The sequence below is a fragment of the Sinocyclocheilus anshuiensis genome, unplaced genomic scaffold, assembly GCF_001515605.1.
Source record: "Sinocyclocheilus anshuiensis isolate Anshui unplaced genomic scaffold, SAMN03320099.WGS_v1.1 scaffold1616, whole genome shotgun sequence".
NCBI classification, from domain to species: domain Eukaryota; kingdom Metazoa; phylum Chordata; class Actinopteri; order Cypriniformes; family Cyprinidae; genus Sinocyclocheilus; species Sinocyclocheilus anshuiensis.
The window spans coordinates 11,007-26,497 of NW_015557139.1; the positions used below are offsets into that span (position 1 = coordinate 11,007).

At 36.1% G+C, this 15,491-nt stretch overlaps 1 protein-coding gene across 2 annotated transcripts in view; it reads right to left on the reverse strand.

The window, feature by feature from the left end:
• LOC107678063 (contactin-2) overlaps positions 1-12,568 on the reverse strand; it is a 21,437-nt gene extending 8,869 nt beyond the window's left edge. Inside the window, exons 1-14 of one of the 2 annotated variants that reach the window (XM_016473178.1) lie at positions 12,456-12,568; positions 9,601-9,742; positions 8,168-8,343; positions 6,209-6,304; positions 5,881-6,093; positions 5,658-5,760; positions 5,338-5,519; positions 4,953-5,089; positions 4,263-4,392; positions 3,902-4,052; positions 3,588-3,715; positions 2,503-2,678; positions 1,828-1,948; positions 1,335-1,493 (exon numbers count right to left, since the gene is read on the reverse strand). In XM_016473178.1, coding sequence (XP_016328664.1) covers positions 1,335-1,493; positions 1,828-1,948; positions 2,503-2,678; positions 3,588-3,715; positions 3,902-4,052; positions 4,263-4,392; positions 4,953-5,089; positions 5,338-5,519; positions 5,658-5,760; positions 5,881-6,093; positions 6,209-6,304; positions 8,168-8,343; positions 9,601-9,742; positions 12,456-12,513 — 1,972 coding nt within the window. In that variant the 5' untranslated portion in view covers positions 12,514-12,568. Of the gene's footprint in view, positions 1-1,334; positions 1,494-1,827; positions 1,949-2,502; positions 2,679-3,587; positions 3,716-3,901; positions 4,053-4,262; positions 4,393-4,952; positions 5,090-5,337; positions 5,520-5,657; positions 5,761-5,880; positions 6,094-6,208; positions 6,305-8,167; positions 8,344-9,600; positions 9,770-12,455 lie in introns of both variants that reach the window. The other variant, XM_016473177.1, reaches the window with a different exon arrangement.
• Positions 12,569-15,491: the final 2,923 nt, after the last annotated feature.

Genomic DNA, 15,491 nt, shown 5'->3' on the forward strand with positions numbered 1-15,491 from the left:
ATGAATGCTCCTGAGCTAAATTTCAACTGTCCCAGATAAGGGTATGAATACTTATGCAATGGAATCATTTGTTTTTTATTTTTAATAAATTTGCAAAGATGTCAAAACAAATTTTTTTTGGTTTACAATTATGGTGTATGGAGTGTAGACTGTTGTGGAAAAAAACTAATTTAAAGCAGTTTAACATAAGGCAGCAACAAAACAAAATGTGAAAAAAATGAGGGGTATGAATACATTCGAAAGGCACTGTATATATATATATATATATATATATATATAAACTAATTTAAAACACCAAACTCATTATTTATGCTGTTGTAATTTTGTAGTGTAAATAGTTGTCTCTTCTGCAGTGGAATGATCAGTTTTTTGTTATTACTGATTTAATTTGTTTGGTAACAGCCTTATAGTGTCTTATTATATTAAGTGAAATTATTAATAAAATTTAACAATTTTATATGAAAGATGACGCATGCATTTAATAAAGTTAGGGGAAAATGCCCTTTATATAGGCAAAAAATGAACTGGAAATCAATTTAAACAAATTTTAGTATGCAGAAACTTTAGTCATATAAAATGTAATTTCCCAACAACAAGACTGTGGCCAGTGAAAATGCTGAGTTGCTAGTAATTTTGGAAAACCACTAACCATAGTGGCTGGTGAGAATAAAAGTTAAGGTCAAGCCCTGTATACAGTGAATATTTGTATTTAGTTATTGCAGTTAAAAATGCGGTCTTTAACCTGAGTAAGGTGGTGGGGGTGCCTGACACATGTCAAACAATAGAAAGGGGTGAACGCTGCAAAATGTTTAGTAACCACTGCTCTAATACAAATAGATTTCTCAAACTAGGGCCCTGGGCGCCCTTTCTCAAATAGCAAGGGGTGTTGGGGGGTGGGGGTACATTATGAATTCTTAAAACATTATTAAATGAAAAATTACATATTATACATTAAAAATGACATTTATTATAATATATAATAAATAATCAAAAATATTCCACTAATATAAAAAAGCTTATGCTTAGAATGCAAGATTGCAAAGTTGATTAACAATGTGGGAAGAGTGATTTAAATGTTTCATTTACAATGTTTAATTTAAGATGCTTCATTAGCTTGATGCAAACGGGGGACTGTGAACAAATTCAGGGTTATGAACACAAAAAAGTTCTAAAACATTAGAGAAACCCTGCTATAATAAATATATATATATATTCATTATTTTTAACACTTTTCATTATAAGCATAATCGTAATAATATTGAAGCAAAAATTTTAATTCTAGCATTATGCAGGAAGTTGTGTTTGTATGACACCAAAATGACACATAACCTCACCTGTCCTCATCCTCTTCCAGTCGTGAGTCTGTGAGGATCGTCCCAGGATGACATACTTGCCAATGGGACTGTGGTTGTCATATCCACGGCTCCATCTCAACTCAACCGATGTGTCATTGACAGTAGTCACCACTAAACCTCCAGGAGGTCCTGGTGGGCCTGTAAAGAGAGAAACAATCAGCTTTATCAAAGAATCTACAAGAGTTTTTCACATTTTTTCCCATACATTCATATTCAAGCACACACAGCAAAAAACATTATTAAAGTGGTTTGGCTGGGCTGCTTTCTTTACAAAATCTGTATCAAACAGGCTTATGGGAACCAAACCCCAAGGATATAGATCTACTAAATTTAAATTTCATGACTCTGGCTAAAAAAGATCAAGCTGAGGTAAAACACAAGAACAGGGCTGTGGAACTACCAAAGGCTGCAGGCTGGTAATCTAATCTTTAATAAGGTCTCTGTCACTGCTCAGCCAGATGGAAGCCCTCACCCCTCACGACCAGTTTGGCCGAGGCCACCGCGCCGTCCACCACCGTCTGGGCCGTGCAGGTGTATGTGCCAGCGTGACTGAGCTGTCCGTTCACTATCACCAGGTCACCAATCGTCTCTTTCTATATAAAGTGACAATGAAAAGAAAAGTAAACTTTATTAAAAAGGAGTATTAGCCCACTTCAACTTCATAGGAGCATTATCATGTTTTTTATTACATGCTTAATCTGGCGAGGTTTCAAATTTGGGATTTTAAAATGGACTATATATAATATGTCTAAAAGGGATTTACTTTGAAGTGAATCCTATTAAAGCTAATCTCAGAGTGTGTGAGGAGCCTGCTGCTACTGGAATACAAATTCAGATGGTTTTACTAATCTTGCTGATTTTAAATATTAAGAACATAACTAGATTTTCACATTTTTTAAGAAGGTGTAAGACGTATTTGGTTGCATGCTAGAGTGTTGTGGGTGGTTGTCAGGTTGACAAGTTGTTTTTAGCATACTGCTATGCTGTTGCTACGGCACAGCAAAGTGTCAAATCTCTATGACCTTGGTGAGCATAAGAGACTTCTTTAATAAACATTTTTATAAATTTTACTGAATGATAATGTAAAATTATAGTTATATGTACTAAAGTTTGCCATTTTAAAAACCCTTTCACGTCAAGTGCTTACCCCCTCCATACGCCGATAGTGTCCATTTGGTTCCTCTAGGTCCAACAGAACTCCATTGAGGGACCAGGTGAAGGTGAGATCCATTGTAGTGTCATGTGACGCATGGCACTGCAGACTGGCATTTTCACCCTGATTGATATCAGCATTAGAGGGTGCTAATGTAATTTTTGTGGCATCTGTTTGAGAGAACAAGTTGAAAAACATAACTTTATACACTGAAAGCATTTGCGCCCACAATAAAATGCTGATGACTACTAAAATTAGCATTTTAGAGATTTACATGCAGATCAATAAGCCAAAAATGCACTCAGGCTTGAAATTGAGACATAACAGAAGATATGTGCGCAATGAACATGCAGATAGAGAGTTGATAAAGGTGTTTACATGCAAAGCAAACTAGGCTAAAAAGGTGTGTCGAGAAAAGTCCAGATTTTGCTTAACCGTTAATGACATTTGTTTATGGGTTTTACATGATCTTACACTTTCAAGCGTAATCTGTGTAAAACTGCATGTAAACACACACTGCTGTTACAATATTTAGTGCTAAACAGATAACCTGAGACCTTTAAACTAGATAAACATAGAATTAGGTTTTGTTACCTCTGACAGACAGGTGTCCTGTGCTGAGCATTAGAGGGTGCTAATGTGATTTTTGTGGCATCTGTTTGAGAGAACAAGTTGAAAAACATAACTTTATACACTAAAAGCATTTGCGCCCACAATAAAATGCTGATGACTACTAAAATTAGCATTTTAGAGATTTACATGCAGATCAATAAGCCAAAAATGCACTCAGGCTTGAAATTGAGACATAACAGAAGATATGTGCGCAATGAACATGCAGATAGAGAGTTGATAAAGGTGTTTACATGCAAAGCAAACTAGGCTAAAAAGGTGTGTCGAGAAAAGTCCAGATTTTGCTTAACCGTTAATGACATTTGTTTATGGGTTTTACATGATCTTACACTTTCAAGCGTAATCTGTGTAAAACTGCATGTAAACACACACTGCTGTTACAATATTTAGTGCTAAACAGATAACCTGAGACCTTTAAACTAGATAAACATAGAATTAGGTTTTGTTACCTCTGACAGACAGGTGTCCTGTGCTGTTGGCTTTGCCAAGGTAGTTTTCTGCAAAGCAGGTGTACTTTCCCTCATCAGAACGACTGATGTTATAGATCCACAGAACCCCATCTGGAGTGACTGTTATCCTGGAGAGAGTTCATCACATGGACTTTTTGAGATCACTGTAAGCATCTACAAAACAGGTAAACAGCTCACCTGTACCTCACCAAACAGCTTTTAACAAACCCACAAGGCCATTTGTCTGTCAATAATAAAATATATTGAGTTTAAAGCATTTAGGAGATCTTTGAAACACTTCATTACTGGATTACCTGGTACTATTAGTCAGTAGCTCTGTGCCACGGCTCCAGAAGAGAGTTGGTTTAGGAGCTGCCCGAGGTTTACACTCCATTTTCACCTGTCCGCCACGGGCAGCAGGAACCAGCTTCCGCACTGGATTTAACCTAAAGTCTGGGGCCTGGACTGAAATAGGGCGACAGGATGGGGCAGGAAGGGAGACAGGAAACCACACAGAGGATTTAAAAACAGATCATACTATAACTGGGGTTCAGGCATGACTGGGTGGGCAGACGGGGATTTGAAGTGCATTAAGGTAGAGAACAAAAGAATCATGTCAATGTTTATGCAGTGATATTCTGATTTATTTTCATGTTCAGATTCAGTTGTGCTCACCTTGAACTCTGAGCTCAGCGTTTGAGTAAATGGTGCCATGTTTGTTTTCGGCCACACACTGATACATCCCCGAATCCTCCAGGGCAAGGTTACTGATCCTCAGTCGGCCATTATTCACTTCCACACGGTCCTGCACACAGGTAAGTGTCAGACTGTGTCAAGAGGGTCTAGCTGCAGCCTTGCACTTGCACTCTCAGACGTGCATTCTCAGGTTTGCATTCTCAGACACTTGCACTTCCGCTAGCGACGTCACTTGCAGTCTTTATTATTTTTTATTTTTGTGCATTGTTTTACTTACTTGTTTTTGACGTATCCGGCCGAACTACAAACATTCCAGTGATGTCTGTGAGAAAGGTATATTCACTGGACAAGCTCGTGCATCTGCGCCGCCGCGCGCTCAATCCACTCAGTGTAATGCACATGCACATTAACACCAGCAGAGGGCTACACAACATTTCTCTTGTCAATCTACCTCCAGCTGGAAAAAATAATGAGCAGGTTATTCACTGTCACATCTCACTGCCTCTAAGACATGAAGAGTTTTCTAAAATTGAATAAGCATATATCAGTCTGAGTCTTGACAGCTAGAGGTCCTGTTCATTTCTGATAACACACACATTGTCAGATGACAATCCAGCTACAGTGGTGTGTGTGGGTGTGCGTGTGTGTGCGTGCGCGCATATGGTTGACCTGTGTGATGAGGGGCTGTCCGTTACGGAGCCAGTGAATGGTGGGTCTTGGTTTGCCCGCAGCAGCACAGCTCCACTGCAGCTCCGAACTAATTTCCACCTCAGAGTCACTCATGACCTGAAGCCACTCAGGCTGGGCTGGGGAGCGAGAAGACACACAAACCAGCAGATTTTTCTTTTTCAGTTAAAATGTTCTAATACTCATATAAATATTCTTATACATTTTATATTGCATATTTTATTTATTTCAGCTTTATTCTAATTAACAATTTAAAATAATTTTAGTTAATAATAACACAAAGTTTTGCGTCACATCAAACTTCAACCAAAGGTAACAACAGGAAAATCTGGTAGAAAATATCATTCTAGTGCTGTCGTTATCCTACCTTGCACAGAGATGCGTCCCTGATGTGTCTCACGGCCCTCTGAGTTGTAAACCTCACACTCATACATGCCCTCGTCATCAAAATTCAGTTCAGGAATAATCAGGATGGGTCCCTCTGCACTTGCTCCGACCTTAGGTGGTAAAATCCCATCCACCTTCCTCCAGCGGATTTTAGGAATGGGACTTAGGGAGGAAAGTAAAGAGCGAGCAAGAGGATGTTAGAAAAAATGTTCAATTTTTATAGCTGACTGAGTTATGGATTATGTTGAACCGATGTAGCAGTGATCTCTGAAGGGAAGTGGGGAGCTAAGGGGGACTTACTTGCCATAGGTAAAGCATTCCAGCTGTGCAGTTTGTCCTGATAATGCGTACGTCTCAGCGGGAAAACGCACTCTGATATTTGGAGTGGCTTTCCTTGGGTTTGCTGTGGAACCAAAGGGCGCAAGAACAAAATATAAGATGTATTGTTTTTATATATAAAATTTTATTTTGATAGCAGTATGTACTTGAGCTTGTTTCTTGATTTTGAGGGAAACTAACAAACCATCAGGGTAAACAGTAAGCTGGACAGCTTTGCTGAAGATGCTCTTGGTGCTGATGTCCATGTTGATGGTAGTGAAGCAGAAATAGTTGCCCGTGTCATTGGCTCTTGCGTTAGCAAGGTATAAGTTACCCGTCACCTGAGAAACAAACCATCTGCCGGCCTCTGGCTGGATGAAGTTGGGGAACTCATTGATGAACCAGCGGTAGGACAAAGCTTGATGGCAGCAAATGGATGCAAGATATTAATATTTGAGGAAATAGATACAATGATCAGTATATGATAGAGTATAGCGTGAAATGTTTTGCTAACTGATAGTGTGTAAGCATACCTGGGTAATGAGCTGGTGGCTGGCAGGCAAGAAAGGTTCCTGTACCCTCATGGACCGTCTGAGGGCTTCTACTCTCAGGGGGGAAATCATGGAGGTCTAGAATGCACACAACATTAATCAGTAGCGGTAGAGTGTGATTTCAACTACTGCTGCTTTTATTCAGAAAGGCCTAGTTTTCACACTTGGACAACAAAATCGTTTGGTTTGTACTCACAGCCAAATTTGAGGTTAGCCACTCTGCTAACAATGGTGCCACAGCGGTTGATGGCGTGACACTGGTACGACCCACCATCTCGTCCATTCTGAGGGTTATTGATCACAAGGTTTCCTGCGACCTGTGTGTAGTGCGAATCCTCAGCAAATGCTATTTCAGTGCCATTCACACGCCACCTGTGAGAAATCACATACAAGATCTAACTTTAACAGATTCTAACTTCAAAAAAGTGCATAATTAATGATTAATTTAATTTAATTTAGATAAAAGTAGTCTACTTTTTATTGGGACAGCATGCATTATGTATTTCAAATTATTTTCTTAAACAGCATTTTTGCCTAGTTTTCCTGTAAAAATGTTTAACCTCCTTAAAATTAGATTTTTAAATGCTTGTGAAGCAAAATTGTATACTGAAACATGTTTTCAGAGAATATACAGTATCTTAAAGTTTATTTTTCATACCACAATGACAAAGTGTTTTTCTAATCATAAATACAACAAATGTTGAATTTTGTATGAAGTTTATGTATATAACTAGAAAAAAAACTTAATTAAAAGTCTTATTATCTTAAAGAATTGCATTATTGTTGAAAAGTTTGGGGTCAGTAATATATTCAGCAAGGATAGATCAAATTTAGCCAAATTACAATAAAGACATTTATAATATTAAAAAAAGATTTCTATTTGACCCAAATATGTGACCCTGCCTGTGAAAACCCAGCTAAAGTCATTTTTTTGTGATTTACTGTTTTCTACATAAAATCATCCTTTATAAAGATGTAGAACATTCTGTGAAAATATAACCTTTATATCTTTAATATTTACTGAGTAAGGCCATGTCAAAGATTGAAATCATAGTGAAATTAATGGTTGAAATCAAACTTTGATGCTTGTTATCTCATAATTATGGATTTCACAGACAGGGTCACATATATGCTGTTCTTTACAACATTCAATTAATCAAAGAATCCTGAATCCTGAATTATTATCGTGGTTTCCTAAAAATATTAGGCAGCACTTTTCAATATTGATAAGAAGATAAACAGCATTTTTGCCTAGTTTTCCTGTAAAAATATGTTTAACCTCCTTAAAATGAGATTTTTAAATGCTTGTGAAGCAAAATTGTATACTGAAACATGTTTTCAGAGAATATACAGTATCTTAAAGTTTATTTTTCATACCACAATGACAAAGTGTTTTTCTAATCATAAATACAACAAATGTTGAATTTTGTATGAAGTTTATGTATATAACTAGAAAAAAAAACTTAATTAAAAGTCTTATTATCTTAAAGAATTGCATTATTGTTGAAAAGTTTGGGGTCAGTAATATATTCAGCAAGGATAGATCAAATTTAGCCAAATTACAATAAAGACATTTATAATATTAAAAAAAGATTTCTATTTGACCCAAATATGTGACCCTGCCTGTGAAAACCCAGCTAAAGTCATTTTTTTGTGATTTACTGTTTTCTACATAAAATCATCCTTTATAAAGATGTAGAACATTCTGTGAAAATATAACCTTTATATCTTTAATATTTACTGAGTAAGGCCATGTCAAAGATTGAAATCATAGTGAAATTAATGGTTGAAATCAAACTTTGATGCTTGTTATCTCATAATTACTAGAATGCACACAACATTAATCAGTAGCGGTAGAGTGTGATTTCAACTACTGCTGCTTTTATTCAGAAAGGCCTAGTTTTCACACTTGGACAACAAAATCGTTTGGTTTGTACTCACAGCCAAATTTGAGGTTAGCCACTCTGCTAACAATGGTGCCACAGCGGTTGATGGCGAGACACTGGTACGACCCACCATCTCGTCCATTCTGAGGGTTATTGATCACAAGGTTTCCTGCGACCTGTGTGTAGTGCGAATCCTCAGCAAATGCTATTTCAGTGCCATTCACACGCCACCTGTGAGAAATCACATACAAGATCTAACTTTAACAGATTCTAACTTCAAAAAAGTGCATAATTAATGATTAATTTAATTTAATTTAGATAAAAGTAGTCTACTTTTTATTGGGACAGCATGCATTATGTATTTCAAATTATTTTCTTAAACAGCATTTTTGCCTAGTTTTCCTGTAAAAATGTTTAACCTCCTTAAAATTAGATTTTTAAATGCTTGTGAAGCAAAATTGTATACTGAAACATGTTTTCAGAGAATATACAGTATCTTAAAGTTTATTTTTCATACCACAATGACAAAGTGTTTTTCTAATCATAAATACAACAAATGTTGAATTTTGTATGAAGTTTATGTATATAACTAGAAAAAAAACTTAATTAAAAGTCTTATTATCTTAAAGAATTGCATTATTGTTGAAAAGTTTGGGGTCAGTAATATATTCAGCAAGGATAGATCAAATTTAGCCAAATTACAATAAAGACATTTATAATATTAAAAAAAGATTTCTATTTGACCCAAATATGTGACCCTGCCTGTGAAAACCCAGCTAAAGTCATTTTTTTGTGATTTACTGTTTTCTACATAAAATCATCCTTTATAAAGATGTAGAACATTCTGTGAAAATATAACCTTTATATCTTTAATATTTACTGAGTAAGGCCATGTCAAAGATTGAAATCATAGTGAAATTAATGGTTGAAATCAAACTTTGATGCTTGTTATCTCATAATTATGGATTTCACAGACAGGGTCACATATATGCTGTTCTTTACAACATTCAATTAATCAAAGAATCCTGAATCCTGAATTATTATCGTGGTTTCCTAAAAATATTAGGCAGCACTTTTCAATATTGATAAGAAGAAGAAATATTTATTGAGAAATTAAAACAGAAACAGAAAAGTTATTTTAAATAACTTTAAATAAGTTCTAAAATAAGTTTAAATACATCTATTTATTTAACTATTTACTATAATAATAAACATTTTAAATTGTAATAATATTTCACAGTATTACACATTACAGACTTCTTACCGACTTCTTATAAAAATCTTACCAACCCCAAACATTTGAACTGTAGTGTATTTATGTTTCAGAAATGATCTTATCTTGTTTTTGGGATGTTTAAATCTTTTTAATCATTTATATTTTGTAAAAATATATTTTTTACAATGCTTGTGTTTAAGGATAGCTCATACTTAGTAAACAAAGGTCCTGCATTGCTCGATAAAAACCTGTCAAAAACCTGATCTGAGTACCGGTAAATAGCAGCAGGGCTGGCGCGAGCCTGGCAGCTCAGGGTCACCTTGCCTTCTGGCATCCCCTCCGGGTAAATCAGACTAGACGGCTGCTCCTCAAACACAGGCCCACTGTCGTGACCTGACACACACACATCCCCACCTACAAAAATGTGCCCACCATTACTGTCTGTGAGAAACATTTCAACAAAGATTGTCACAAAATGCTTTTGAGTCAAAAAATGGTTCTTTATATATCAAATAATGGTCTTAGTGCATTCATTTTAACATGGTGACCCCCTGAATCACTCTTCAAAGGGTTTGAACCAACAGCCTTCTGGTTAGTTACCAGATGATTAACTACTAGACAACAGCACACTAAATGAAAGTCAAGGGTATGGTAAAGTGTCTGTGAGATAATCTAGCTGAAGTAGTCTTGTCATGCTCAGGTCTTTTGTACTGCCTCCTTTGACAGCTAGTGTATTGTGCCAAACAGACAGATACAGGGGGGTCGTTCGTGCCTAACAACTACAGCGTATTTGCACTCAGAGTGGGAGTGTACTCCATCCGGGGAAAGTCAGCAGGGGATACAAGCTGTCAGATATAATTGCATGCACTCAGATATTTTGACAGAACAGAGGGGAACAGGGGAGTTTGAATACCGTAAAGTCTCCAGGTAGCTGTGAACGCATATGATGCATTATGAGTTGGGTGAAGAATGAGTTTGGATTATATGGGACCGTGTGTGTATTTGTGTCAGTGTGTGAATCTGTGACTAGGATTTTGCTTTTCTACATTCAAATAAATGAGTGTTTCGAATGGATTTGAGACTGTGTATTAAAATGCAATTTGTGATGGATTAGAATATTGTAAAAAAAAAATCAGTATTAATCTGTTTTATTTTGTCGTGTTTTCCAAATAAAAAATATCTAAACATTCTTAAAACAAGACACACTAATTTTCGAGTAAATTGCAGATATAAATATTGTTTTCAGAGAATATACTGTACTGAATTAAGTTTAATTTTCTTTCCCATTGGTATGTAGTGATTAAACAAGTAAACAATTTCAAAGAAGAAAAATTAAGTGAATTCAAGATATATTATCTAAAAATAAGTTTTATTATCTTAATCATATTATCTTGTTTTCCAGTAAAAATATATATATATATTTTTAAAACAATCTTTAAAAAAATACAAAAATACTGATTAATAATTTATTTTTTCAGTCTCTATGTATGTGCAGACTTTTTGTTTGATTTATGCATTTGTAATTTAGAATTCACTGGGGTTCTGAATGCACAGGCGTGTATATATATGCATGTATGTGTGCAAATCAGTGTGTGTATGCAGTTCTGGTGAGACCCACAAGAGTTGAGAAGGGGAACCGGCTCCCCGGGAGCTTTTCTGCTCTGAGATTGCAGTGAAATTCAGTGGTGTGTTGGCTGCTTCCAGTAATGGGGATAAACAGCTCCAAACTGCCACTTAAATTCTTTTCCACTGAAGTCTCTATATATAGTTACTTCTCTGTACTAGACTAGAAACACAGTAATTGTTTTGTTAGCCAATTCCTTCTCAATGCCTGTGATGATACATCCGAACCTGGACATTTTTCTCAGTACAATGAATATGAGAATTGTATATATTCTCAAACCATTTGTTCCTTTCTTTGTCCATGTTTTGCTGTTTACACATTACAGATTTTCGAAAGAAATTCATACTTGTATTCAGTTAGGATTCATTAAATTGAATAAAAGTTAGTAAAGGCATTTATAATGTTACAAAATATTATAAATTCTGTTGTTTTGAACTTTCTATTAACTCAAAGAATCCTGAAAAAAATGTAGTACAGTTTCCACAAAAACATTAAGCAGCACAATTGTTTTCAACATTAGTAATAATAAAAAAAAAAGCTTCTTAAGCACCAAATCAGCATATTGATTTCTGAAGGATCTTGTGACACTAAAGACTGGAGTAATGGCTGCTGAAAATTCAGCTTTGCCATGACAGTAATAAATTACATTTTAAAATATGTTAAAACAGGAAAGTTAAATTGTAATAATATTTCACAATATTGCTGTATTTGTGATCAAATAAATGAGCAAACAATGAGCAATGCAGGTCTAGGACATGGGCAGAAACTGTTCTCTGATTGGCTGGCTGCACCTGTCTGTCTGGAAACAAAGTCTGATTTAAAAGTAGGTACATTTGAAGAAGTGAGCAGATTTGCTGAAGAACAAATATCTGTGAAATAACTTAGTACTTATAATTTTTGTATAAACTTGAATTCTAATTACAAAGTCTACAAACATTTCTGCATCTTCATTGTTTTGTATGCAGGCAGTTGCAGACCAACATTGCTGAGGCATTATTTTGCTTGGTCACTTATGTTGGTCCGATGGCGGCTCCTGGCCAGAATTCGCTGCAAAGTGGACCAGATTTTATGCCTGTGAGACTAGTACAACTTTGACTAGAGTACCATTTGCCAAGTTAATAGCTTTATGGACAAATGCACATTTTTATCAATGTTTAATGGGGCCTGGATTACTTCAGCCATCAAAAACACCTCTCAAGTAAATCAAATCCCTTCTGCCCACTGATCTACGATAACACAATGAATAATTAATCTGAATTTGTGCCCCCCCCCCCTCCTACTCCTCCCAGACATGATCAAAGTGACAACGTACATTTCAATGATGTTTCAATAAGAAAATGCTGGAACAGAGGGAATACAGAAAAAAACAACAACAACAACGGGTGAGTGGTAACGAAGTTTCACTAATGGGGGAAGGGCTGAGCAAAACTTACTAAGTATATTTGCAAATGGGATCTTGAATGAGATGAGATGATGGGAGACATCAGATCAGATCCTACTTACCCAATGCATAGCTCAGAGCCAGAGGGCTGAGAGAAAGCAGACACAACAGAATCCTCATCCTCCTACTGCAACCACACCCAGACGAGAGACGGAGGCCTTTCAGCTCCTGATGAAAAACCAAAAACCAGATGACTCACAAAAAAAAATAAAAATGAGGAGCATCCACCTTATTTTTAAATTAAGGTAATAGTTCACCCAAAAATAAAAATTCAGTCACACTTTAATTTGGGGACCAGTTCTCACTATTAACTCCGACTTTTGACTTGGTAAACTCTTAATTTGCTGCTTATTAATAGTTAATAAGATAGTTGTTAGGTTTAGGTATGGGGTAGGATTAATGGATCTAAAATATGGTCATGCAGTATAAGGCATTTATACATGCTTTTTAAGTACTAATAAATAGCCAATATGCTAGTAATATGTATGCTTCCAAATCTACATAACTTTCTGTCTTCTGTAAAGCACAAAAGAATATATTTTGAAGAATGTTGGTGACCAAACAGTTTTGGCGGCCATTGACTTCCATTGTATTGAGAAAAAGAAAACACTGTGAAATTTCCCAAAATATCTTCTTTTACCTTCCACAGAAGAAAGAAACTCATACAATTTTAGAGGTTGAGTACATAGGTGAGTACATGAGGGTGAGTACATAGGTACATAGGTTGCTGGTTAATATGTCAGGAATCTTCCTGTGGATATTCCTGTGTCTGTTTTACAACTAAAAATAATCATAACAGCCTTACCCAACCAATGTGCAGAGGCAAGGCTGTGTGTTTTCAATTGGCAACAAATTATGAGTTATTCTGACTGTATTCCTCTGACAGCCTGAAAATCTACTCTACATCGTCATATTCACAGCTTCCTTGCCCTTATGTGTCACCTGCTGATGCACGGCTCGGAGCCAGGTCTAATAAAATAGGGGCACGTGACTCAAATTGTCTTGCGGCTAAATTGACAAGAGAGAGCCGGGGAGCAGCTGTTTTGCACCGTTCGCCATCCTGTCCTCACATCTGATTTGAGTGTGCGGGATTGTTTCCTTCACTGTGCAGCATACCCCCCCCCAGTTCTGTATTTGGCAATTGCACATTTTTTTCCTGGCCCAAGTAACGACAATCACAGCAAGGGCTGCTACTCTGCAGTTCCTGGTATGACTGCAGGCAAAGCTGAGAACCACAGATGTGCTGTTTGTGATGAGCACTGCCCCTTGGAAGCATCCCAGCAGTCGTTTGTAGAGGTTTAAAAAAGACAGAAAGGGGCTTTCATCAGAATTTTTTTTTAATTACAACAAACAAGACTCTGATTGCCACCTGACTGAACTCAAATGCTTGTTTTATCAGCACTGCTTCGGTGTGTTGTCACAGTCTTTTCAATTGCACTCTACTTAGCACGGTATAATGTGCTGGCTGCCAGAATGTAGCTGACAGGATTTTTCCTCACGCTGCAGTAGATGTACTGTATGTATAAATATGAGAGGGCTGTTTGTCAAGGAACACACAAATCATCAAAGCTACAAATTTACAGTAAGTTCTGTTATGCTTTGATTTACCGTATAAAGACTCAAATACATACATAGCTAATAACATTTCTTTGTAGTCTATCTACCATTCTCTATCATCAGGGATAGTCTGGGACCCAACAACAGTGCATGTCACAAAATTAAAACTTGTTAAATATATTGATTTTACCTATACTGTTTTAATTAAAATAAAATATTTATTGTTATTTTTATTACTTATACATTATTTATTATTTTTTAATATTGCAAGAGCAACACATTAAATAACAAAATATACTGATTTTAACTATATTATTTCACATATATTTATACAGTACATTTAAAATAAATGTTTTTCTTAAATTGTTGTTTTCACATTGCAAAAGCAACCCTTTAATTAACAAAATTACACTACATTTTGATTGCACAAGATCTTTTGTATTTCTCAGGTTCACAGCTTCCTACAGTGAATCATGCCTCTTCAAACACTGTTCTGTTAAAATCCCTTGTTTTGCTGTGTCCATTTCAAATGTCAGAGCTGAGGAGAATCATAACAGCTCGTCCAGCCGGTATGAGGGCACACAGCTGAGTGATTTCTGTTGGCGACAAATTCTACACACAGAAACAGAGTGAGCCTGAAAATGAATATACTATCATATTGCTAAAGTATAGGGATGCACCGATGTATTGGCCAATAATCAGTATCAGCCGATAAAAGCAATTATCTGTACTATCGGCCTATTTAGTTTTGTCCAGGTTAAAGCAATAATAATGCATTAATGCAGCACGGTTAACGCAAGTTCTATTTGACCCCATGTACCACCCGTAGTTCAAGCCAGGGTTGCTAGTAGTGTTGGGCGATATGGCCAAAAAAATCATATATCGCTATTTTTTGGCTGAAATGCGATATACGGTATATATCTCTGTATTCTTTACATTTACATTTTCTATTTGGATTAAAAAATATATATATTTTTAACATTTGGCAGATATCATTCTGAATAATCGGACATCGGTATCGGCTGAGAAATTTTGTATCAGTGCATCTCTAATAAAGTACATTTAAAAAAAAAAGTAACTAAGTAAGAGGATTGCATTTAATTAACTGGATTTATATCACCTCTACTCGACATTTCTATTAATTTGTGCAGGGAGATGCTGCCATCATTGTGGCTTATATGGGCCAGTCCGTGAGATTTTCCCTCCCATTATATCAGATTATATATTTGCTTTGTATTGGTTTGGACATTCAAAACAAGAGTGCCCATCAGAATAAAGTCCTAATGTTCCCTATGGCCATTTCATCCCTGCCTAGTGCTTACCATCATACATTCATCTCTGAGTACTTCCTTTTCTCTATAAAAAGTCATGTTTCTTGTAGGACTCAAGGACTGCCTAGGGCAGGGTTCCTTGATAGGCGGCCCGCGGGCCATCAGATTTCATTTATCCAGTGAGAGAGAGACAGACAAAGACGATCTGGATGATTAAATTTCGAAACGAAATGCAAAAGTGCCTGTTTGGCAATATTTTGGATTTTGAAA